Source organism: Muscardinus avellanarius, assembly GCF_963383645.1.
Source record: "Muscardinus avellanarius genome assembly, chromosome: 12".
Lineage (NCBI taxonomy): Eukaryota > Metazoa > Chordata > Mammalia > Rodentia > Gliridae > Muscardinus > Muscardinus avellanarius.
The window spans coordinates 81586258-81609764 of NC_137798.1; the positions used below are offsets into that span (position 1 = coordinate 81586258).

General features: G+C 45.8%; 1 protein-coding gene across 1 annotated transcript in view; it reads right to left on the reverse strand.

Annotated features, from left to right (window-relative positions):
- The window catches only part of POMT2 (protein O-mannosyltransferase 2), a gene marked incomplete at both ends in the record, with an annotated part of 43162 nt that extends 22096 nt beyond the window's left edge, over positions 1-21066 (reverse strand). The window contains 9 exons of the mRNA XM_080707914.1: positions 1782-1891; positions 4266-4348; positions 5024-5130; positions 6306-6465; positions 8206-8314; positions 9955-10063; positions 12379-12483; positions 13191-13275; positions 20624-21066. Of these exons, the coding sequence (XP_080564040.1) occupies positions 1782-1891; positions 4266-4348; positions 5024-5130; positions 6306-6465; positions 8206-8314; positions 9955-10063; positions 12379-12483; positions 13191-13275; positions 20624-21066 (1311 nt within the window). The remainder of the gene's footprint in view (positions 1-1781; positions 1892-4265; positions 4349-5023; positions 5131-6305; positions 6466-8205; positions 8315-9954; positions 10064-12378; positions 12484-13190; positions 13276-20623) is intronic.
- Positions 21067-23507: the final 2441 nt, after the last annotated feature.

Sequence of the window (23507 nt, forward strand, 5' to 3'; positions counted from 1 at the left end):
CTGGGGAAAGAACCCAGAGGCTTTCTACCTCTGAGCTAAACCCCCAGCCCTATGTTAGTTGGTTTTTTGTTTTTTAATTTTGAAACTGGGTTTCACTAGGTTGATGAGAGACTCACTACTTGCTGAGGCTATCCTTGAACCTGTGAGTCTCCTGTCTCAGTCTTCCAAGTACCAGGATTACAAACGTGTGCCACCATGCCCAGCCATACCTCAAAATTTTCTAAGTGAAACTTTCATGCTGTTACATTTTCTATAATGTGGCCAAATGAAACAAAAAGGCCTCCATAGACATCTCATCTTAAAGTTGTAACCCATGGCCATTTTATACATGCTGAGTGTGTGTGTGTGTGTGTGTGTGTGTGTGTGTGTGTGTGTGTGTGTCACTGGGGATTAAGCCCAGGGACATTCTACCTCCAAGCTACCTCCCCTGCCCTATTTAATTTTTATTTTGAAGAAGGGTCTCAATAGGTCCAATTAGTCTCTTTATTTGCTGAGGCTGTCCTTGAACCCGGATTGCCTCTTCTCTCAGCCTCCCAAGTACTGAGATTACAAGCGTGTGACACCATGTCCAGCTTACACACTGATTTTTTAAAATAAGTATCTGTGTGAACTCACTTGTATATATCTACAATGAGGAAATGAATCTAACAGCAAAAATCTGGAAACAGTAAGAATGTTTATTAATAGAGGCATAGTTAAGATGGCAAGGTTGGAGGAAATAGGTCACCAAGGTCATGCCCTTGGGGACTACATTTTATCCCCCCTGCTTCCTGAGCCATGTCCACCATGATGCTCTGCCTTGCCTCAGGCCCAAAATGATGGTGCCAGCTGACTCTGGACTGAAACCTTTGAAAGTACGAGCTCAAATAACCTTTTCCTCCTCTAGGCTGTGTCAGGTGTTTTGATCACAATGATGAAAGGCTGATTAACACTCACTCATTCACATGACACTCTTTCCAATTGTACTCATGCCTATCCCTCACGTGTGCTTTACATCTATTACCCCATAAACTGGGTATGGTGGCACACGCTTGTAATCTCAGTACTTGGGAGACTGAGATAGGAGGATTGCAGGTTTGAAGCCAGCCTCAGCAGTTTAGTGAGGCTCTCAATAACTTAGTGAGACACTGTTTCCAAATAAAACATAAAAAAAGGGGTGTGGGGTATAGCCCACAGGTAGAAGGCTCCTGGGTTTTATCCCTAGTACTACAAAAATAAAAATAAATACATTACACCATTTGATCCTCACAACAACCCTATAATAGAGGTACTATTTATTTTCTATAATTTAATGATAAATATACTGAAAGATTAAGAAATGTATCCAAAGTCACACTGTATAAAACCAGGTTCAAACCCAAGTAACCCAGTCTGGCTCACAAGTCTGTGTTCTTAAGAACTACACTTTACTCATTATCAGGCCCATGCTGGCACCTCATCCTTCCAGGATCCAGCAATCAAGTACCAAAGAGACGGGAGGAAGGATGCACTCTCAATTCTCTATAGAACGGGCTACCCCACACACATGCAGAGGGTGCCAGGAAAACTTCTCCCAGGAGGGGCACCTAGCTCAGTACCAGGTAGAGAGGAGTCAAATGAGCAGGGAGGAACACCTAAGCTGAAATATAAAGCTAGAGGAACAAAGAGCAGGGTGCAGGACTAGGAAGAATGTCTCAAGCAGAGGAAACATACAAGCAAAAGGCAAGCAGCAAGAAAGTGAAGGGTGTGCACGCCAGACAGTTCCGCACTGCTGCAGTGAAGCGTGTGAAAGGTTCACTGACCTGCTGCTGGCGGGCGCCAACGCCCTCGGGGTAGAGGTGCCTGTGTGAGTGCAGATAGCCGATGGCCATCCGGAGGTTCTTCACAGTGATCACAGAGCCATAGGCCAGGTCTAGGGGGAGAGAGGAGAGAGATGGTGCGTGGGCACAGGGCTAGAGGCCACCCAATGCCAAGGAGGGGCCTCCTCAGCCAAGGACTCACTCACTCTCTAAGAGACGCTTCTGGGCCCAGGACTGCTGAAGCAGGAGGCACAGCTGGCTTCTCACTCCAAGGAGACCAACTCAAGAACTGCTGGGTCCCCACCAGTATCACTGGTAGGTACCAACCAGTCTCCTCTTCCCCCACCTCATGAGCACTTCAGGAGAAGCTGTGTGTTAACAATGTCATTATCAAAGGCCTATTTGTAGTAGTAAAAGATTAGAAACAGCCCATCCTTCAGTGAAGTCTGAACATGTATTCAATGGAATAAAGAGGGAAGCATTTTATGTCCTTGTCTGGAATGTTCTCCAACATACAAAATTATGACTACTTATAAAATAGACTTTCGCCGGGCGTGGTGGCGCACGCTTGTAATCCCCGCGCTTGGGAGGCAGAGACAGGAGGATCACGCAGGTTCGAAGCCAGCCGCGCTGGCATAAGAGACCCTGTTTCAAAAAATATATATAAAAAATAGGTCTGGGAGTGTAGCCCGGAGGTAGAAGGGCTTCCAGGAACCCCAGTACCACCAAAAAAAAAAAAAATAGACTTTCACTCTCTATCCTTTTGTGCCTTTTGAACCTAGTATTATATGACTAACTGTTCAATAGTGCTTTGGTTTTCTTAATTTGAATTAAACAAAAACACCCAGAGTAAACTGCCTCCCCCAGAGCATCCCCTCCTCCTGCAGGCCTCGGTTACTGGCAAGTCTCTTTTCCTTATTCCTATTCTTCTTCTCAGTCTCTGTAATCTGGCTGCCTGCCACTTACCACTGCACTGAAACATATCACTCACTCTACCAGTGATGCCTTACTCCTATTCACTTAAGCCCACCAATGGCATGTATTAATTATACAGATGATCCAAAGGCAGAGGAGGCCTGACTATATAGGGGAAGATGGCTTCACATGCCAACAAGTACTGAACAATGGGCAAATGACCAGAAAAGGTGTGACAATGTGTGACCCAGAGCAGGCTAGGACAAATTCTTTCCCAGGGAACAAAAAGAGGACCACTTGAAATAAGAGATCATAACTAAGCTAGGCCTTTTAAATGATGGACATGAATTAGCTAAACTCCATAACTCTATTTTTCTAAGTTCTGATGCAGGCCAACATCTATACCCTTGTACATTGCTGACCTCCTTCACTTCCTAAGATGCTCTCTGTTCCCTCTTCTCAACTCAACACTCCACCACACAGACTGCTCCTCCGTAGCCTCCTTCCTTCATTCCTCTTCCTCTTGTATTCCCCAGTGACCTAATCTTGGCCCTGTTCTTTTCCTATTTCTAGTTTTCCTACAGATCACAGCCTCTGCCATAGTATCAACTACCACTGTACTTGGCTAGATTCCTCTTTTGGAAGTATCAGCCCCGAACCCACTTGCCCCACTGCACTGACTTCTGCTTGAAGCCAAGGATCTGTGGAACTAAGCATCTGCCCTTCCAAACCAACTTTTTCTCCTGCTTTCCCACTTTTCATTCTTTCCACAACCTTGGGGGGTCCACTGTGCTCCAGGCACTGTGCAGGGGCTAGAAAGTAAGATGAAGTCCACCCCCGTGGCTGCCACCACCATGTCCAGCTCATGTCCCTGCAAAAGCTTCCCAGAGGATGTCCAACCCTGCCCTTCCCTGGCCATCCCATACTCTCCCAGTGGTGCCACCTCCCTGCTGCAATCCTCTCGACCTTCCACCTGCTTAAAGACCTCCAGCAGGCCCCTGACACTCATCTAAACATTTCACACCTTCATAATCTTCATAATCTAAACTACCTTTTCAAACTTATATTTCAGTATCTTTCTGTAAGTGACCCACTTTATGTACCTCTGACTCCAACCACCCAGCAGCAGTGTCTCTCACCTTTAACCCCCAGCACTCTGTGCTCCCTTATGTACTCAAAACAGTCATACCCTGTGCAGATCCTCTGTTCCAGACTATCTCTGGAGGGAGAATACTTGCTAATGAGTGTGAATGAGGATGGGAGCTCAGAACACTGTGCTGGGAGCCGATGACTGTCCCTGGAGGGCCTTGCTCTGTCACTAGATCCTCTCTGACTGGCCTTCCCACAGCACAAACAAGTGCTCTTTAGGGTCAAAGCGCTTGCTGCTCAGGACATCCTCCTCTGCACTGTCCCACTCCATTCTCTTGAGTATTCTAACCAGAATACTGGGTCTTTCTCCCACTCTGCCATCTATAGGCTAAAATAACTCAAGCTACCAGATCTGTCTTTTCCAGTTCGACTCCCAAAATTACCCTCTGCCTTTCTACCTGCATAAAGGCTCAGAACACTCACGTTCAGGGATGGAAGCATTGTGAAGGTTGTTTCCTGAAAGTCGGGCCTGAAAGGCAGAACTGAAGAAACCATCGCCAGGACCACTGTGGGGGAGAGGAAAAGCACAGAGAGTCAAGTTAATGGAATGAAAACTGTGATTTCCAGGAGCCTTCAGTTGATCTAAAAGAAACAGAATGAGAGTGGGAGTATGGTATCACAAGACAGATGTGGGTGATGGAGTCGGAGAAATTAGGGTCCAAATTCCAACCCAACCACTTACTAGCTGGTGACTTGGGCAATACATCTAACCTTGTTTAGCTTCAGTTTCTCATTTATAAATTGGATATTAAAAAAACAACAAAAGAACTCACAAATAATTAAATGAGCTCATTTATACAAAATGACAAACACAGTTCCTGATACTTAGCAGTTACTCATTACCTGGGAGCTGCTGCTGCTGGTATTAGTTACCATTACCCTCACCTCTACTGCACTCCCTTACAGTGCTCATCCTTGCTAAGAACAAGGGACTCTAATTAGAGATAAGGGGCAGTTTGGCTATTAGGAAATTTTTCTCTTTTTTCAGGTCAGGGGGCTGGCCTTTCTGAGCCCTTCAAATATCCAAATGATAGAACAAAGGGGCAAAGAAACAGGAAAAACCCTGTCCTCTGTCCTTCCTCCACCATCCTAACCAAAGACCTGTGAAATCACATGGCCCTCCCCTGGGCTTAGGAGCCAGAGGAAGACCAGAAGTAAGACACTAGGAAGACTGTCCATACCTTTTATTCAGCACTGTAATATGAACAGCAAAAATGGCCATGTAGAGCCCCAGGGGCAGCACTATGAGGCACAGGATTCGAGCAGTCAGGTGTTTTCCCACAGTCACCTGAAAACAGAGGCCAGAATGGGTGGTGGGCTTTTGGGGCCCCATAATTTCTTATACCTTCTATGGCATTATATAGAAGTTGTTATGTATAAGTCATAATCATAAAGAAAGTCAAAAGAAAGAATATGTGGAAACCTTCCTTTCTATAGCTCCCCGCCCCCTAAACGCTGCAGGGGATAACGTGGGCCAGCTCTCTTCTGCCTCTCCAGGCCTTGCACCTGGAACCTGGGCTGTTACCATGCTACACACAAGTGCAGCCACTGCCCACCACTATCCAGTTATACTGAACTTTCCCAATCCTTCCTGTACTGTGCCAACCTTATCACATGCCCAAACACTCCCTGCCTTAACTCCAGGCCTCAGCTTCTTCCCAGAGGCCTTCCCAGAGCACCTGAGCCTTGGCCAGTGCCCTCTCTATGCTCTCACAGCACTTATTAGCTGAACTATCATGCCTGTTTACTTCTGTGCATGTGTGTGTGTCTGTCTGTCTGCTCCTCTCCCTCTGTCGCTTGCTCCATGGACTCCAGAGGGTGAGAATCATGTTTTATTCCTTTGATATTCCTAGTATCTCATACTTAATGGATGGTCTCTGTATCTTCTGAAGGAATGACTGTGTTGGGAGTTTGGTTCAGAGGTGATGGAGAGGCACTATGGCAAAGTAATATCTTGGACTCAGCCTAACCTAAGTACGAGTCCTAGATTTCTCTATTACTACTCCCTATATGACCCTGGAAAAGTTAACACCTCTCTAGGTATCAACTTCCTTACCTGTAAATCAGGGTAATAACTACCAACCTCATAGTATCACTATGAGGGGTAAATGAGATAATGAAGGTAAAGCATTTCACACTGTGCCTGGTACCAAATCAGCACTAACAAATAATATTATTATAAACCCTAGAAACCCTTACCAGCCTCCAAATATTAAGACCCTGGATGAGGGAAAAGAAATTATGGGTTAAAGCTATCCCACCCATTTTACCTACGGTCTCATGTAGTCAGTGTCTGCCACATATCTGACATGAGCCAAGCTGGACAGAACCCCCTAGCTGGGTGGTTTATGGAACATTTAAAAGACATAACAGAAACAAACAGCAGAGGTAGAGAAAGTCTACTGGTTCCTGATGAACAATACTGGAAAGCAAAGACATTTCTACTAGCACTTGGGTTCTCACCAATGAAAGACTGAGGTCTCCAAACAGGTGCCAAAGGTCTGAAATGGTGTTCAACCCCACTTGCAGGATGATAAAGAGGCCAACAAACTTGACCCCTAAAGCACCAGCAAGACTGATGCCAGTCAGGCTGAGCCAGGACCACCAGGGGGCAGAAAAAGGCCTGGAAACCAACAAGACACAGGGTTCAGTTTGGCAGCTAGAACCGAACTCAGAGAGCAAGAGCAGCAGCGGGACAGGCAGAGGTCCTGACTCAGAGAGGCTGTGGGGGGTCACAGCTCAGTTCTCAGAAGGAGGTGATCTGTGAAAACCCTGACACTTCAGGCAAGACGGTGAGAGAGCAAGCACAGTATTTTTCTGGGAGAGGGTCCATGGTATTCCTGGCTAAGTACAGGGTATAAGGTACATAGCAGGCTCCTTCCCACTAGTAACCAATAGAGGAGAAGTAAAAGGAAACCCAGAGAAGTCCACTAGACTCAGCTCTCTCTCTCCTTTGTATCATTTCTGGACCTGTTAACACCAGCATTTACTGAGTGCTTACTATGTGTCAGGCACATTCTAAGTACTGTACACATATGAACTCTTCTAATCTTCTCCATTATCCCATGAGGCAGTCTCTTATTACCCTTTTTTTATACACAAGGAAATCAAGGTATAGAGAGGTTAATACAACTAACAAGCAATGGAACCCAGGCAGTCAATCCAAGGTTAAAGCTCTTAACCATTTTTGCTATATTACCTAGTACGCTGCAAAATTTTCATATGATCTGGCTGCCTCCTCGGCCCAATACCTCTGTACCTCTGTACTCCAGCTCCTAACATAGTACCTGGCACACAGTATTAATTCAAGAAATGGTAGATGGAAGTGGAAGGGGTAAAAGCGGAAGACAACCCAAAGCCAGAGTGGGCTGCTAGTCACTGGCTTGGGTGTGATTAAGCATAATGCAGTTTAATAAGCTTGGCCACGGGTAAAACCACAATGACTTCTGAAAAGCCTGGGAGGTGCCAGCTTTTTGGTTTGAATAGAATGAGAATGAATGACATATTCTTTTTTTTTTTTTTTTTTTTTTGCGGGTCTGGGGATGGAACCCAGGGGCATTAGACCTCTGACCTACAGCCCCTGCTCTAATTTTTATTATTTATTTTGAAACCGGGTCTCATTGAGTTGCAGAGGGCCTCACTAAGTAGCTGAGGCTGTCCGCGAACCGCGATCCTCCAGTCTCAGCCTCCCGAATGCTGGGATTACAAGCGTGCGCCACCACGCCCAGCTGAATGACATATTCTGCTCCCTCAGAAGCAGAAAGATGATCTAGAAAGACTATTCTGGAAGCAGACCAGACCCTCCAGATCAGCATTAGAATGACCAAGGCCTCAAAGGACCCTCTTGTCTGGTAAAGACCATTCATCATTAGGCCAGAACTGGATGCACCTATTGAGGGAGGGAAACAAATGGTTCCTAGGCAGCATCTACCCTGGTGTCCTCCCTCTAGGATGGAGAATGTGAAGGATATACGGTCCCAGTTCTCTTAGCCAGCATTGATGCCGAGGGGCAGCTTATATGGTGTGCATAAAGTATCCAACTGGGACCTTTCCATAACATCCATAAACTCCTACCCAATTGCATCCCCACTGTAAACCTAATGATAATATTCTTAAGACAACTGACATTGTCCATCTTATATTAAGCAAAAATAAAGACATTTATAGAAAACAATTTGAACCCTATTTTTATTATCTATCTATAATGGATAATAAGTTAAAAAAAACAAACAAATGAAAAGTATGCTTGCCTTAAACTCAGCTTCAAGATAAGTCCTCTGTGCACCCAATCCAGCCCTGGCCATTATCAAACTTCAGGGCTAGCCAGTTTCTGACCCTCCCCTCCCAAGATTGCGTTTCTGACCTGTTGGCGCAGGAGTTGTACTTGACCATGCTCAGCATGGCAGCCATGATGAAGAACATCAGGATAGGGTCAAGGAGGATGTACTGGGACAGAGTGAGGCATCCTGTGTCTGAAAAACATGAGCTCACTAGTCAATGCAGACTTGAAAGAGGGCCTCCTGAAAACCAAACACTCCAGGAATAGGAAACAATTCCCCTTGTTTAATTGCATGTGAGCAATTGTACAGACAAGACTATATAGACACTGAGTCACCATGGGATCATCAGAGGGGTAGAAGGCCACAGCTCTACAGCCCAGTGATGAGAACAGTATTTGATACTGCCTCTGCCCCAAAGAAGGGTAGATAGGCCTTCAACCCCAAAGAAGATCATGCCATTCACTCAGAGCAGCAGCCCTAAGACAAGTGTCTTCCTCATTTCCACCATCAAAAAGAGAGGTCTGGCCAAGCGTGGTGGCACACACTTGTAATCCCCGCGCTTGAGAGGCAGAGACAGGATCGTGCAGGTTTGAAGCCAGCCGCGCTGACTTAAGAGACCCTGTTTCCAAAAACAAAATGTATAAAATAGGTCCGGGAGTATAGCCCGGAGGTAGAAGGGCTTCCAGGAACCCCAGTACCACAAAAAAAATAAAAAATAAAAAAAGAGGTCTGGCTGGGTGTGATGGTGCAGACCTATGATCCCAGTACTTGGAAGGCCGAGGCAGGAGGATCACAGGTTCGACGCCAGCCTCAGCAATTTAGTAAGGCCCTAAGCAGCTTAATGATACCTCATTTTAAAATAAAAAAAAAATAAAAGCTGGGCATGGTGGCACACACTTGTAATCTTAGTACTTGGGAGGCTGAGACAGAAGGATCATGCAGGTTTGAAGTCAGCCTCAGGTACTTAGTGAGGCTCTCAGCAACTTAGTGAGACCCTGTTTCCAAATAAACTATAAAAAAATAGGTCTGGGAGTATAGCCTGGAGGTAGAAAGCCCCTGGGTTCCATCTTCAGTACCACAAAAATATAATAAATAAATAAATTAATTAATTTAATTTAATAGGGCTGGGGGGGTGTATCTTAGAGGTTGAGTGTCCCCAATTCAACCCCTAGTGCCACAAAAAAGAGGGGGGGAGGTCCTGTCACCCTGCTTATGTAAGTACAACATCATACTGTGATTTTGCAATATATCCATCAAAACAAACCAATATATCTGTCAAAGCAATCCCCTAAAATATCCACCTAAATTGATATGGACTTCTTTAAATGTTAAGCTCCATGAGGTCATGAATTTACTTTCAGGAGAACAAGCCTAGCAACAAGATAAACTTCTACAATCAACTTTCATTTGTCCATGTAAGGACCCACAGAAAATACTTAAATTTCCTATTGCTCTCTCCTGCCACCCAGCTACTTCTGGGGCATCTGTCTTTGCATTTAGTTGTAATTAGCTTAGCAATGCAAATGAATCTGAATATTAACCTAAGAGAAGCAAAATTAAAATTGTAAGCCTCCTACAAACATACACAAGTGCAAGTTTATCTTTTTATCTATTCCAAATTCAAATGCAGATAATCTAAAGAGTATATCCCTTAGGATTAGCCATGCCAATTCTCAAAAAGCTTGCTACATAGAAATATTTACATATGTATTATTAGAGAATAAAATGAGACTGGCAATACCTTTTACCTGATCCTAAAGATCATTAAGATCTGAGCCCATAGATGAGATGTGTGATCCTCACAGTGAAACACACGAGATAAGGCGACTCACCAAAGGTGAGAAGAGCGGCAGTGAGCAGCGCTGCTGGGAGGGACCTGGACAGATCCAACACCGTGAGGTAGGCCAAGGGGGCCAGCCAGGAACCAAGGAACGCGCAGAACTGAGGAAGGAACAGAACATCAGGGACCAACTAATGCTTACGATGGAAAGCCCTGATGAAGGCATGACTCTATTGCCCTAAAATCATCTAGAATATCTATAAATAAGAAGGGGGTGGTAGTACAGTGAAAGGTCAAATCAAGCAATATATTTGTTTCCACAGGACAACAACATGTGCACTGGCATGAATCAGCAAAGATCAGCCAGAAGGGTGGGCAGGACTGCCTCATCACTGCTAGTTGTGACCTTGAGAGTCACATCACATCTCTCAAGGTCACATGTCTTGTCTCAGCCTCTCTATCTAATAGGAAAAATTAAGAGTTCCTATTTCACAAGTTTACTTTGAAGATTAAATGAGTTTTAGGTCTATTAACACACAGAAAGTACTAGACAAATGTTAAGAGTCTGCCATAAAACTGTGGGTACAAGCTGAGAAGGACCTCTGTAAAGGTATTTTAATATATATATATATATATATATATATATATATATTTTTTTTTTTTTTTTTTTTTTGGTGGTACTGGGGATAGAACCCTTCTACTTCCAGGCTACACTCCTAGACCTATTTTATATTTTTATTTGGAAACAGGGTCTCTTAAGCCAACAAGGCTGGCTTTGAACCTGCACAATCCTCCTGTCTCCGCCCCCCAAGCACAGGGATTATGCCCGGCTATTTCAGAGAATTCTTTTTTTTTATGACTTTAATCAGTTTGTGATTTTATTGACCCACGTATCTTCACAGTGGAGCAAACATTGATGATACATCTTAGCTGTCGCTTTCCTCTACTTAATAAGCATTCATCACAGATAGTCTTTGGCTTTCTGTAAAGATTCTTTTAAGCTGGATGCTTCTCTATTTCAGAGAATTCTAATGTTACTTCTGTAGTGTCTCTCCTGGTTCTTTTCTTTAATCATGCCAGAAATCACTTTTTGAAATATAGGATATATTTCAATTTTGGAAAAAAAGACTGCTCGACACTTCAGTATCTGGAGGATTGCTTGTTGTTGTTGTTTTTAATCACCAACTCTCTTTTATCCCCCTACCTGCCCATCAACAGAAAACAGACAAATATAGGAAAATGGGAAAATCTTGCATTTGTGTTCTCCCTTTTTATAAACAGCTGTATGGGTCTTATGTGAAGAATAAATGAGGCTGCTATATTCGGGCTTCCCAATATCCATAGCAAGTCCACAGTGAGTCAGGCCTGTATCCAATTATGTCTGCTAGGTGGTGTTCAAGAGTCATCGGGAAAAGAATCACTTAAGAATGAACTTGAGGGAAGGAACACTCCTTGTTTAATATGGCGTGGTATGGCCATGTAAATCCTCCAGCGATTAACCCAAATATGCACTTTTATCTAAAATGCTTTAGAGGGCCTCAAGAAGAGGGGCTTGTAAATGCAAACTGCTCTGAGATGCCAACAGAGTTGAGTGCTTAGGCTCAGCCATGTTCCATCAGGGCTGGGCTGGTGCTGGGAGTCAGGGCACAGAGGGACTGGAACAAACATGTAGCCTTCCTTGAAAGAAAGCTGGAAGGTGTCATGCCCCAAATCTTCATGGGTAAAGAAGGAAGAAGCTGGTGACATGGTGTGTGGATGCCAGAATCTTCTATTGCAGAGCTGTGGCTGCAGAGGAAGGACATGCCCCCTGCCAGCGCAGAGGCCAGGGAAGGGCTGCAGGAGACACCTCACTGCCTGGTCCAGACTGCTAGCCAACCTGAGCTTAGATGCCACATGCGGACAGGGCAACAGGTGACAGTGTGTGCTTGCTTCTATGTAATCACTATATTATTTGTGGCCTCCTGTCCCTTCTTCCCCACCTCAGTTTTGAATCTATCATGGAGAGTGGATCTAATCACTTCCCCTCTCCTCCTGAAAGTAGTAGCCCTGTATCTATACCTGCCACCACTTCAGGACTTCCAACTGTAACATTTCTTTTTTCTTTCTTTCTCTCTTTCTTCTTTCTCTCTTTCTTTCTTTCCTTCTTTCCTTCCTTCTTTCCTTTTTTTTTTTTTTTTTTTTTTTTTTTTTTTTTTTGCAGGTCTGGGAATGGAACCCAGGGGCATTCGACCTCCAAGCTATACCCCCTGCCCTATTTTTTTTTTTTTATTCTTTATTTTGAAACCGGGTCTCACTGAGTTGCAGAGGGCCTCACTAAGTAGCTGAGGCTGCGGTCTGCGAACCGCGGTCCTCCAGTCTCACCCTCCCGAATGCTGGGATTACAAGCTTGCACCCCCAAGCCTGGCTCAACTGTAACATTTCTGACTGAGTGTGGCCCCAGGGTTCAGTCAGTTTATATCAAGTCAGGAAAACTCACTCCTCTCATTCCCATGTAGCTGTGATGTTCATATCTGTCCCCAGGTTTCTGAAATAGAAAGGTGCCATCGTATCCACTCAGGTAGCCAGCAAGACCTATCAGCATCTGAGGAAAGAAGAACAGACAAAAAAAAAAAAAAAAAGAGAGAGAGAGAGAGAGAATGAGAGCTTTGGGAAAAGATTCCTCTGTCCCCTGAAGCTCCCTGCAGCTGCACCCAGACTTTGGCTTCCTTTGATAACTGCCCACAGAAGTAGTAGCTAATGGACATTTTCTCCTGCAGCTGCAGCAGAGTAAAGAACCTTTTGTCTGTATAGCTCATTGCTTGAAACAAATCCTCTCTTGTGTTATGGCAAGTTCTTGGAAATAGTGTGGACTAAACACTTAGGAAGAAAAAAAAAAACTCCCACAGTTTGAAGGGCAGAGCCAGTGAGGGGCTCTCACACTCAGCCTTCTTTCATCTGTTGTGAGATAAAACAGGACAGCTATTGGGGGAGGTTATGGGCAGATGCTGATTCCTGGGAACTTGGCCTATTGAAAGGAAACAAGATTCCAAGTCTCAAGAAGGAGGGAGAAAAGTGGCTAAGTAACTACACACTAGCAATAAGGAGAAGAAAGGAAATAAGACGTAGGCATTTCCCCAGGGAAAAGAGCTGGGACTGGATCTCTCTTCTTTAAAGGTCTTCTATGAAAGTAAATGGTCTGGAATGTCAGGGAATTCCTAAGTCCAAGAATAAAACCCCAAACCAGCACCTGACTCCAATCCTCAGGAGCCATCCTTCCAGATGAGAGATCTATTGTTTACCATGGCTCACCTTTCCCAGAGGTGGGTGCACATCGAAGAAAAAGGTGCGGTTGATATAGTAACTTCCCATTTTTCCGAAGTGAGTCTCATCCCAACTAAAGGAAAAACAGAATGCCTTAAGCATAGTTAAAATTATAGTTAAAACTAAATGCAAGCTGGGCATGGTGGCACACGCTTGTAATCCCAGCACTTGGGAGGCTGAGACAGGAGGATCGCACAGGTTTGAAGCCAGCCTCAGCTACTTAGTGAGGCTCTCAGCAACTTAGTAAGACCCTGTTTCCAAATAAAATATAAAATAGGTCTGAGAGTGTAGCCAGGGGGTAGAAAGGCCCTGGGTTCCACCCCCAGTACACAAAACAAAACAAACAAACAAAACCAAACTAAAGGCAATGAGTTTTAAGCAATTAGCAAGATTAAAAATTTTAAAAAAACTTTTTTTTTGTGGTGGTACTGAGGATGGAACTCTTCTGCCTCTGGGCTACACTCCCAGACGTATTTTTTAATATTTTATTTGGAAACAGGGTCTCTTAAGCCAGCGAGGCTGGCTTCGAACCTGTGTGATCCTCCTTTTCTCCGCCTCCCAAGCACGGAGATTACAAGTGTGTGCCACTATGCCTGGCCAAAAACCTTTGACACAAGTGATTTGAGGAAGCAGGGCATCAAGATGATTCTGAATCTTTGTTTAGATAAATGAGAAAGGTTAGCAAATATTTACCAACCAGTTAACAAAAATTTAAGTTAAATATATATATTTTGTATCTTGAGTTTATATTATTTTAAAAAGAAAAAAGGTTTCCTGTATAGCTTTATAGATAAGAATTTTCTTTTGATTCTGTTAACTAACTCTGAGATGATGTTTACTATTACAATATACATTACATGTACTACACTGTCTGACTATTGCTAGAGAGACATATCCCCCTCGAAAAGGGAAAAAAAAAAAAAAAGATAACCAAATCATTCAGAGTCTTGACATTTCTGTCTTATTTTCTTCCTGCACTCAAAAGGAGAGTTGCTTTCTAGTGACTGCTCATCCTCAGGTGAGCTTCCAAGAACAGTTCTGACCAACCTACCACTGTAAGGGGCAAAATGTGCTTTTCTCCATACTGCTAGGTACTCTGATTGGCCTTAGATAAGGACAGTGACATGGTGATGTCAAAGAGAGAAATAATCTCAGAGTAGGGTGACCAAACATATTTGCAGAAAGAAGAGATCGAGTCCTAGCTCTATCACTTATGAATGATGTGACATAACAAAACCTCTCCCTCTCTCCAGTCCTCTTTTCTCATCTACGCTGTGGAGACATACTGGAATTGCCATGCTTCCTTCCCAGTAGGGTATTAGGGCTCACTCAGGTAACACATGTGAAAAATCTCTATAGATTCTCAAGTGTCATATATGTCCCAAAATTTGTAATTAGTTGTGAAGTCCACTGAAAACATATTAACAAAGGGGCATGAGATTTTTACTTCAAAAGCTTGCCAAGTAAAATCAGCAATAACATTCACATTTCCTTTAGGCTTTTACTTTTTGTGCTAGAAGAGACAGTTTTGCATAATTCTCTTGTGCTCCTACAGGCCTTGCAGGGTATGCCAAGAATGCAAGGTCCTGACCCATCTGTACCAGGCCATTTTCACTGTTATTTTTGCAGCAAGCATCCCTAGGAGGAGTTGGTATCTCCCTGGGGCAGAGATCAGCCTGCTTACTGCTTGTGTAAAATAGCAAACTCCCCAAGCTTGGATGTTCCCCAGCTGCGATGCAGCCCGCTGCACCCTGATGTGCAAGCATTCACACCCACAGTGCCGCATGGAACTCTGGAGGAAAGAGGGGCTGATGCCAACACGCTGATGCTCATCCTGCTTGCTGTGCCAGTATCCATAAAACAATGACAGTTTAACTTCTGCATTTGTAAATAGGCTAAAAAAGAAGATCTCAGACCCCAAAAGTTTAGGGGACAAGCATAGGATGAGGAAAGACATAGTTTTCTGAAAGAAAAAGGATGAGGACCCACATGGGCTGAGTTAGGGATATGAGAAGATTCCCTAAAATGTGGTAGCAAATGTTCTTGCCCAAGTGGTAGTCAATGGGAGTAGTAAAAGTCCCCACTGCTGCACTTACCAAAGAAGCTAAAAGGAAAGAAGTAGGAATGGAATGGTTACCTGGATGCTGCCTGGGTTACTACTCACTCCAGTCTGAATTACAGGAAGAGAGATGTGATCGTGACAGTGAAGCAGCAAGTCTAGCAGCCCTAGTCAAAAATGGACGTGGCTGCTGAATCACAAAGTTTCCAAAGCTTCAATAGATGCAGCAATAAGGATCCTGCTATTCAATACAGAACTTCAACAAAAATGCCAATGCTGAAAATCCTTAGGTGAGCTGAGTACTCATACATACTGGCTTAGAACCACTCTCTCCCTTTATGTGTCCAGGTTCCTCTCTCCTTACCTCGCAGCTTCAAACAGTAAGATGATTAAAGGTGGGGCCAAGTTCTCCACATCTTCAAAAGGGACCAAAGGCCATACATACCAATCCTAGTATGCTGGGGAATTCCTGGGAGAAAAGGGACTCAAACGCAGGACTCTATTGTATTGGGGCCACATCTCCTCCCTATCCAGTCCCACAGGGGGCAGGTAGGATTTGTTAGGCACAGGGGTTACCAAAGGCACTAAGGACACAGAGAGTCATTATTAACAGGGTCTGTAGAGACTGAAAGTAAGAGGGCCTCTAAACCCAGGGGCTCACTAGACCCAAGGAAGGACCCTGGGAGAAAATGGTGCTAAGCCTAGTTAGAGGCTAGAGGAAGAATAACACTTCTTTACACCCCTGCATCCAGCACTCTCCAACTGGGAAATGGCATCATCTCTGGGGAGTGCCTGATGCAGGCCTATTAGATTCATGAGTTCAAGGGAAAAAGTGCTCAAATTCAACTGTCAGGATTTTAGCCAAGTTCCTAGTAGAGAAAGGAAGTCAAAGAGACCTATGGGTAGTATTCTTTGTGATACTTCAGCAACTTGGAATGCTATCAGCAACTTAGTAAGACCCTGTTTCAAAATAAAAAATAAAATAGGGCTTAGGGGTGTAGCTTGGAGGTAGAATGCCCCTGGAAGAGAAAGGGAAATAACAGCTTTAAGGACTTATAAGGTGCTGAAATATTATGACCAGGATAACAGCGCCACTTGCTGGACAAAGATAGCAACTACACCCCCTTTAAAAGGGCAGTTATTAACCTAATACTAACTTATCTTCATGGGTGTCTGAGCAGGACTCCTGGCTCAACATTCCCATCTTGGGGTGGGTTAATGTGGAATTTAAAGCTAATATGAGAAGGGTTCAACAAGTCTTGCTGCCATATGGAAATGATATATCCAAGAGGATAGCCAGCCTGGCCCTTGGAAGCATCTGGGCCTCCACGCCCTAGATAAAGGGACAGCCCCTTCTATGGGAGAAACTATTTCCCATCTACTTCCTGACACAGCCACTGGCTCAGTGGGTTCCTTGATTTACAGAGGCTCCTCAAAATGCTTGTGCCTGGTTTGCAGAGGATTAGGCTAAATTAAAAGCGGAATGATGGAGCCTGATGGAGCCGGGTGTGGTGGTGCACGCTTGTAATCCCCACGCTTGGGAAGCAGAGACAAGAGAATCACACAGGTTCGAAGCCAGCCTTGCTGGCTTAAGAGACCCTGTTTCCAAATAAAAAAGTTATAAAATGGGTCTGGGAGTGTAGCCCAGAGGAACCCCAGTACCACCAAAAAAAAAAAAAAAAAAAAAACGGATGATGTCCACTGGGCACCAAAAGCCATTCAGCTTCAATGGCAAGTCTCTTAGAAGACTCAATGCTGGGAGATTAAAGACACCTCTCCATGCAGTAGAAAACTGGGGAAACAAATCGCAGTTGACTGATGGAACAGTCTGGATCACTCATGTAGGTGCCCACAGTAAAGGCCAGGATACTGATAAAGACTACCTCCAACCAAGCTGCAGATCAAACCTGCACCATCCAGACTGCTGCCCTATTCACTTGGATTTCCCAAGGCATCAGGTGTGGAAACACATCTACCATCATGAACTGGGCAGAGTAAAGAAGCACAGATCTCTGGTGAGAAGCCACCCCACATACCACACTTCTGCCAAAGGTGGGCCTGCTTGCCTTGCAGCAAAGGAAGCCACAATGCATGGGCACTGACCCCGCCTGCTCCTCAAAGTGACTACACTGGGACTTTGTTCCCTTTTTGGAGTTATCACTGATACCTCACTGTTGCTGAAGCTTTTTCAAGTTACAGTGATATGGCCATTCCAGTCCAGTCATCTAACTCTGAATATTCCACTGTGGTCCCTGAAACTAAACTCTGTTATGTTTCCAGCCGGAACACCTTTTTGCAACAATGACCACTCAACAATAGGTGAATGGTGAAGGTATTTCATGGACAATCCACACTTCCTATCTTCCTCAGGCATCTAATATTATCAAATATTTTATAGTCTCCTCAAAAATCAATTCAAAAATATTTCTGACTCTACCTCCATCACCTCCTTCTGGTCTACCCAATATAAAGTAGTCTTATCCTCAGAAAGGTTCATCTCCTCTTGAGATTAGGAAAAGGTGTGGAGAGATATATAAATCTATTTTAAATAAAGTGAGATTTCTCTGGCCATGATTTGTCATCTTTCTCCTTAGAGAAACCCCAATTAAGCTGGGGAAGACAGGAAAGCGTCAAATTTAAATCCAGATAGGATTCAAACAATTCTATAGTTCAATCACCTGGGTTGTCTTATTGGTGAGGCATGGTCCTAGAGCATAAAAATGACCACTTTGTTAAGGACACCACTTTTCAAGTCTCCCTACAGTGGCCCACATATGTCAGGTAGAAAACATACTGGGAAGCCAGGAATGGTGGCACACACTGTAATCCCAGCATTTGGGAGGCTGAGACAGGAGGATTGCAGGCTCATGGCCAGCCTCAGATACTTAGTGAGGCAACTCCGCAACTTAGTGAGACCCTGTTTCAAAATAAAGAATAAAAAATAGGTTTGGGGGTAGGGCTTGGAGGTAGAATGCCCCTGAAAACATAATGGGAATCAAGCCTAGTGGCACATGCCTGTAATCCCACTATTAGGGAGGCTGAGACAGGAGGATCACAGGTTCAAGACCTGCCTCAACAATTAGCAAGGCCCTCAGCAACCCTGTTTCAAAAGAAAAAAGAAAATAGGGCTGGGGTGTATCTCAATGGCAAAATGCTCCTGGAATCAATATCCAGTACCACACACATGCATACACACTCATACACACACACCCACACACCCATAAGAGGACTCTGTCAATTTTCACCATGCTACAAAAATAGAAAAATTCATTTGGTATGGCCAGTGTTGAACTATTCTGATGTGTCTGATGGCATCAGTGCCAATTCCCAAATATGCACTTTCCTCATTCTTCCTCATGTACTAAGGGCCTTGGGCTATGCCTCATGCAATGATTGAGGCAGCAACTATTTGGCGACACTTCCTATGTAACTTAAACAATCAATATAATGAAGATCTAAATCAAATTTGATGGTGATCCGAGTATAATTTTAAAAAGTCCTGAACTGAGTGGCCTGTGCCCCTTCAGTTAATATGGTATGTATGTAAGGAAGAATGAGCTACAAAATGTCTTTCCACTGGGCATGGGAATTACGTCTTTTTTTCTATGGTGCTGGTGGGACACTGTAATTATTGGCAATGACACCAGTAATTAGAGATCAAGCTAAACTATGCACAGATCAGAATGGATAACAGACTAAACTTAGACTACATCCTAGATGTCTGAAATACAACTCAATAATAATAAGAACTTATTTGCAGATAGCTGAATCCAGGACTCTGGGATCATAGTTGAGATAAACACCAAAGTTTGGCCTCATCCTTAAGTAAAGGCTGTATGAGATAAATTGAACAGACTTGGTCCCTTCCTGTTAGCCATATTAGCCAATGGAGTTGTATATTCATGTCAAAATCTTCTAGAAGCCAAGACAGAGCTAGGTCTGACAACAAGGAGTAAGACAAGTCTGTCTTGGAAGAAGCAGTCTTTTATCTATGTCTACAGCATCCACAAGTATCTCAAGAATGCAAGCCCCTGCAGCCAGGTGTAGTGGCGTATGCTTGTAATCCCAGCATTCAGAAGGCTGGGACCAGAGGACCACAGTTTGTGGACAGCCTCAGCTACTTAGCAAGGCCCTTCGAAACTCAGTGAGACCCTGTTTCAAAATAAAAAGACTTAATAAAAATAGGGCTGGGGTGTAGCTCAGAGGTACAATGCCCCTGGGTTTTATCCCCAGTACCACAAAAAAAAAAAAAAAACAAAGAAAAGAAAAAAGAAAAAGAAAAAAAAAAAAGGAAGAATGCAAGGCCCTAAGGCCATTTCTCAGGGTTGTTTGCAGCAAGCAACCTTGAGAGATGATATATTTCCCTCCTGGACAAAGAGTGGGCTTGTTTACAGCTTGTGATAAAACAAGATTCCTCAAGCCTGTCATTCCTTTGCCTGGATGCAACCCACTGTGTGTGCAGCCACTCATTTGCGCCCACAGCATCATCCTGTGGGACTTGGGGAGCAAAGGAAACTAACTTCAACATACCAGCACTCATCCTTTGTCTCTAACCCAAGAGTGTCGCACCTTCTGTCAGCAAGTCATGAAACAATAACTTTTTGTGGTTGATTTATTAATTTCCAAGTAGGGCAACCCTGATAGTTTGCTTACTCCCACTGTGGTCGGTGAGTTCCACTTCTAACATCCTCTACATTAACATTCTCTGTTAATGTCCATACTTGTTAATCAGACAAATTAGCCATTTTCAGATTGTACAAAACTTCTTCAAGCTGGAGACAAGGTTACTTGGGAGAGTTAGCTAATGAAATCGGATCATGCCTGAAACCCAGCATTTCTATCATACAAAATAAAATTTTCAAGAAAACAACTCTCTTATTAACGGACAATCCCAGACCTGCTTCCTGGAATCTTCGTCTTCATCTCTGGACACCCAAAATGTACTGACTCTTTAGAATGAAAGTACCCAGTTGGGAATTTTCTCTCTAGGGATGCCTGAATATCCTGCAGATGAGCACTTGCGAAATTTGTACCAAGAATTTCCAGTATCTTTGGAAACTTCAAAGGACCTTTTAAGAGCCAAAGTTGGAGAACGAGGTCAAACAGTCCTGCATAACCTGGGGAGACGTGAGGACTGCGTCCTTGGATCCTAATAGGACCACTGTCTCCTACCAAGCAAACCCATTCCTCTTAGAAACTGCTCCTTGAGGGAGGTCGATCGCCTGAAACCTCAGTTTCTCCCCCACAGCCGACCCAGGTCCTTCAGTGAATCCCGCCCCCTCTATGTCCCCGGGCCAATCAGAGGGCGGCGTCCCTCCTCCCAGTTGCCATGGTGCCCACCAAGTTCCCTCCAGTCACTCACCAGATGTGCGGCGGCTGGTCCAAGCGGTGGAAGCGGGTGGCGAAGGACAGCAGCGTCACCAGGGCCAGCAGGGCCCACCGGCCGGCCGCCTCCCAGCGCCGCGAGCTCCGAGCAGGCCGTTTGGAGCTTCGCGCTGCAGCCTCGGCGGCCACGTCCCGGCCCGCAGACCTGGCAGCCTGGGGCCCACAGCGGCCCCGGCGGGCGCGCAGCTCGGACCCGGCCAGGCCTCCGCCCACGGCCGGCGGCATCCTCCCCCTCCGGAGAAAGGCCCTGCGGCCGGGAGGCCCGCCAGGTCTCACCAGCCACCCCGCCGCGGAGTCGCAGGGGGGCGGCTCGGGGTGCCCTGGGAAGTGTAGTTCCCGCCGCGGGCCGCGGCCGCGGGGCGGGGCGGGCAGCGTGGAGGCCGCCCTGGCCACCAGGAGGCGGCAGGAGGCGCAGAGCATAACGGGAGGCGGCGAGGACGCGGCGGAGGGGCTCAGGGAACTGCAAGTCCCGGCAGCGCCGGCGGGGGCGGGCCGGCGGGGCGGGGCCAGCCGCCAGCCGCCGAGTCCATGCCCGGCCGAGCTTCGCGTTACCGGCCGACGCCGAGGCCGGCCCCGAGCCTCAGCCGCCGGCGGGTCCCCGGCGCGAACTTTCTGGCCTGGCAGAGGGGTCACCGAAGTGCGAGATGCAAGCCGGGAAGGTCTGTGCCCCGCACAAGGGAAGAGGGTCGCTAGTTGGGAGCTGGGGCGGAGCCGTCGGCGCCCGCTCTGCCCCTCCCCCGTGGCTCCCACAACGACTCCCGGCGTGCTGTGCGCCGCGCCCGCTCCGCGCCTGCGCGTTGCTGCCGCGCCCGCTCCGCGCCTGCGCGCTGCTGCCGCGCCGTGGGTGGAGCGCGCCGAGGTGGAGCGTGCTGGGCAGGGTCAGTTTGCACGCCCCTTCGGTTTCCACTCTCCTGGCTACCTCGACCCCATCCCTCTCTGATTTTCCAAACGTTGGTCCCGGCTTCCTATTTCCGCACTGCCCTACCTGCTCCTCTCTCAACATGTCGGTCTTAACAATCAACGAATGGCTTTTCAAGGGATGTTTGCATTTTAAGAGTGCCTTAAAGGGAACAGTGACACTTCAAGCCATCACCATCACCTGGGGAACTTCCCAGGCTTAAACGTGCCCCACACCCTGTCTACCCTAGAGTCTTTGGCCTCTGGAGCCATGGGCTGAGAATCCACGTTTTATAAGCGGCCCCGATGAGGCTCGTGCACTCAAGAGTTTGACAGCCGTTGTTATAGCTCCTTAAGGTGACACCAAAGTGCTGTGTGCGTGTTATGTCGCTACATTCTGAACTACATTATGTTGTGAGACTACAGTGTACCAGTAAAAGTATATAAAAATGTTTTTAAAAGGTGGCGCCAAAGGTAGGGCATTGCATCATGCTAATTATTCCAAATGGGTTTTAGGAATATTTCCCCTAAAATGTGTTAAGAGACGCGTTAAAAGCTTTGGTTGGGGGCGAGGGTAAAGGCGGGGCGTGGTGGCGCACGTTTGTAATCTCAGCATTCGGGAGGTGAGACAGGAGGATCACAGTTTTCGGACAGCCTCAGCTATTTAGCAAGGCCCTTCGCAACTCAGTGAGACCCTATTTCAAAAAATAAAAAAGACTAAAAAATAGGATCGAGGGAGGTAGAATGCCTCTGGGTTCCATCCCCAGGACCCAAAACAAAACAAAAACAGTGGGGGTAAAGCTGGGTGTGGTAGCACATGCTTGTAATCCCAGTACTTGGGAGGCTGAAACAGGAGAATCATCAGGTTCAAAGCAGCCATACCTACTTAGTGAGGTTCTCGGTAATTCAGTGAGACCCTGTTTCCAAATAAAATATAAAATAGGTCTGGTAATGTAGCTCGGAGGAGAAAGCCCCTTGGTTCCATCCCAAGTACAAGGAAAAAAAAAAAAAAACAGAGTAGCTGGGCTTGGTGGTCCACACTTGTAATCCCAGCCTTTGGGAGGCTGAGACAGGAGAATCTCAGTCTGTGGGCAGCCTCAGCTATTTAGTGAGGCCCTTGACAACTCAGTGAGACCCTGTTTCAAAATAAGAATATAAAATAGGGCTGGGGGTGTGGCTCAGAGGTAGAATGGGGGTATAGCTCTGTAGTAGAGAGCTTGCCTACCATGATATATGGGCCCGGGTTTCAATCTCCAGCACCACAAAATAAATAAAAATAAAATTTGTCATAGTAATCGGAATGCATGTTTGAATTGGAAACAGAATTCCTCCAGATGTGCTGATGAAATGGAAATTCTACTTGGGCTTAAAATGTAGCTTACAAGAGCTATACTACCAGACCTATTTTATCCAGGATCATGCAGAGCTGGTTCTTACACCAGGTCTGGACCCCGGTTATGCCAGCTCCTGGCCCACTCTACCACACAAACTGCTGCCTCAAAGCCAGGCCACACTCTTTGCTCAGGACACCAACTTGGCTCCATCAGGAGTATAGAAACATCCCACAAATTGGAAAGAGATGCCCTTTCTGACCAGAGTCAAAGTCCACTGACGCCTGTCCAGTCCAGCTTCCCCATTGGCTTGTGAGACCCACCCCTCCAGCATTCCTCCCCCCTGACCTGCAGCTCTGTGAGAGGGAACATTCTTTGAACCGCACCATGACCCAGCGTGGCAAGGTAAGACAGGTACTTAAAGGTCCCTGCCCCTTGGGGGCCACTCAGAACTCAGGAACTTGTACCAGCATGAGCAAAAGATCCCAGGGCCTCTGACCCAGAGAGTTCTGAGTTGACCAGACCCAGGCCTAAGGAATGAGACCTAAGTGCTGGGAAGAACAGGTGGCTAGAGCCCATTGCCTGGGGCTGGCACCTCTTCTCCTGAAGCTGGAAGCACCATGCCTGGATTAA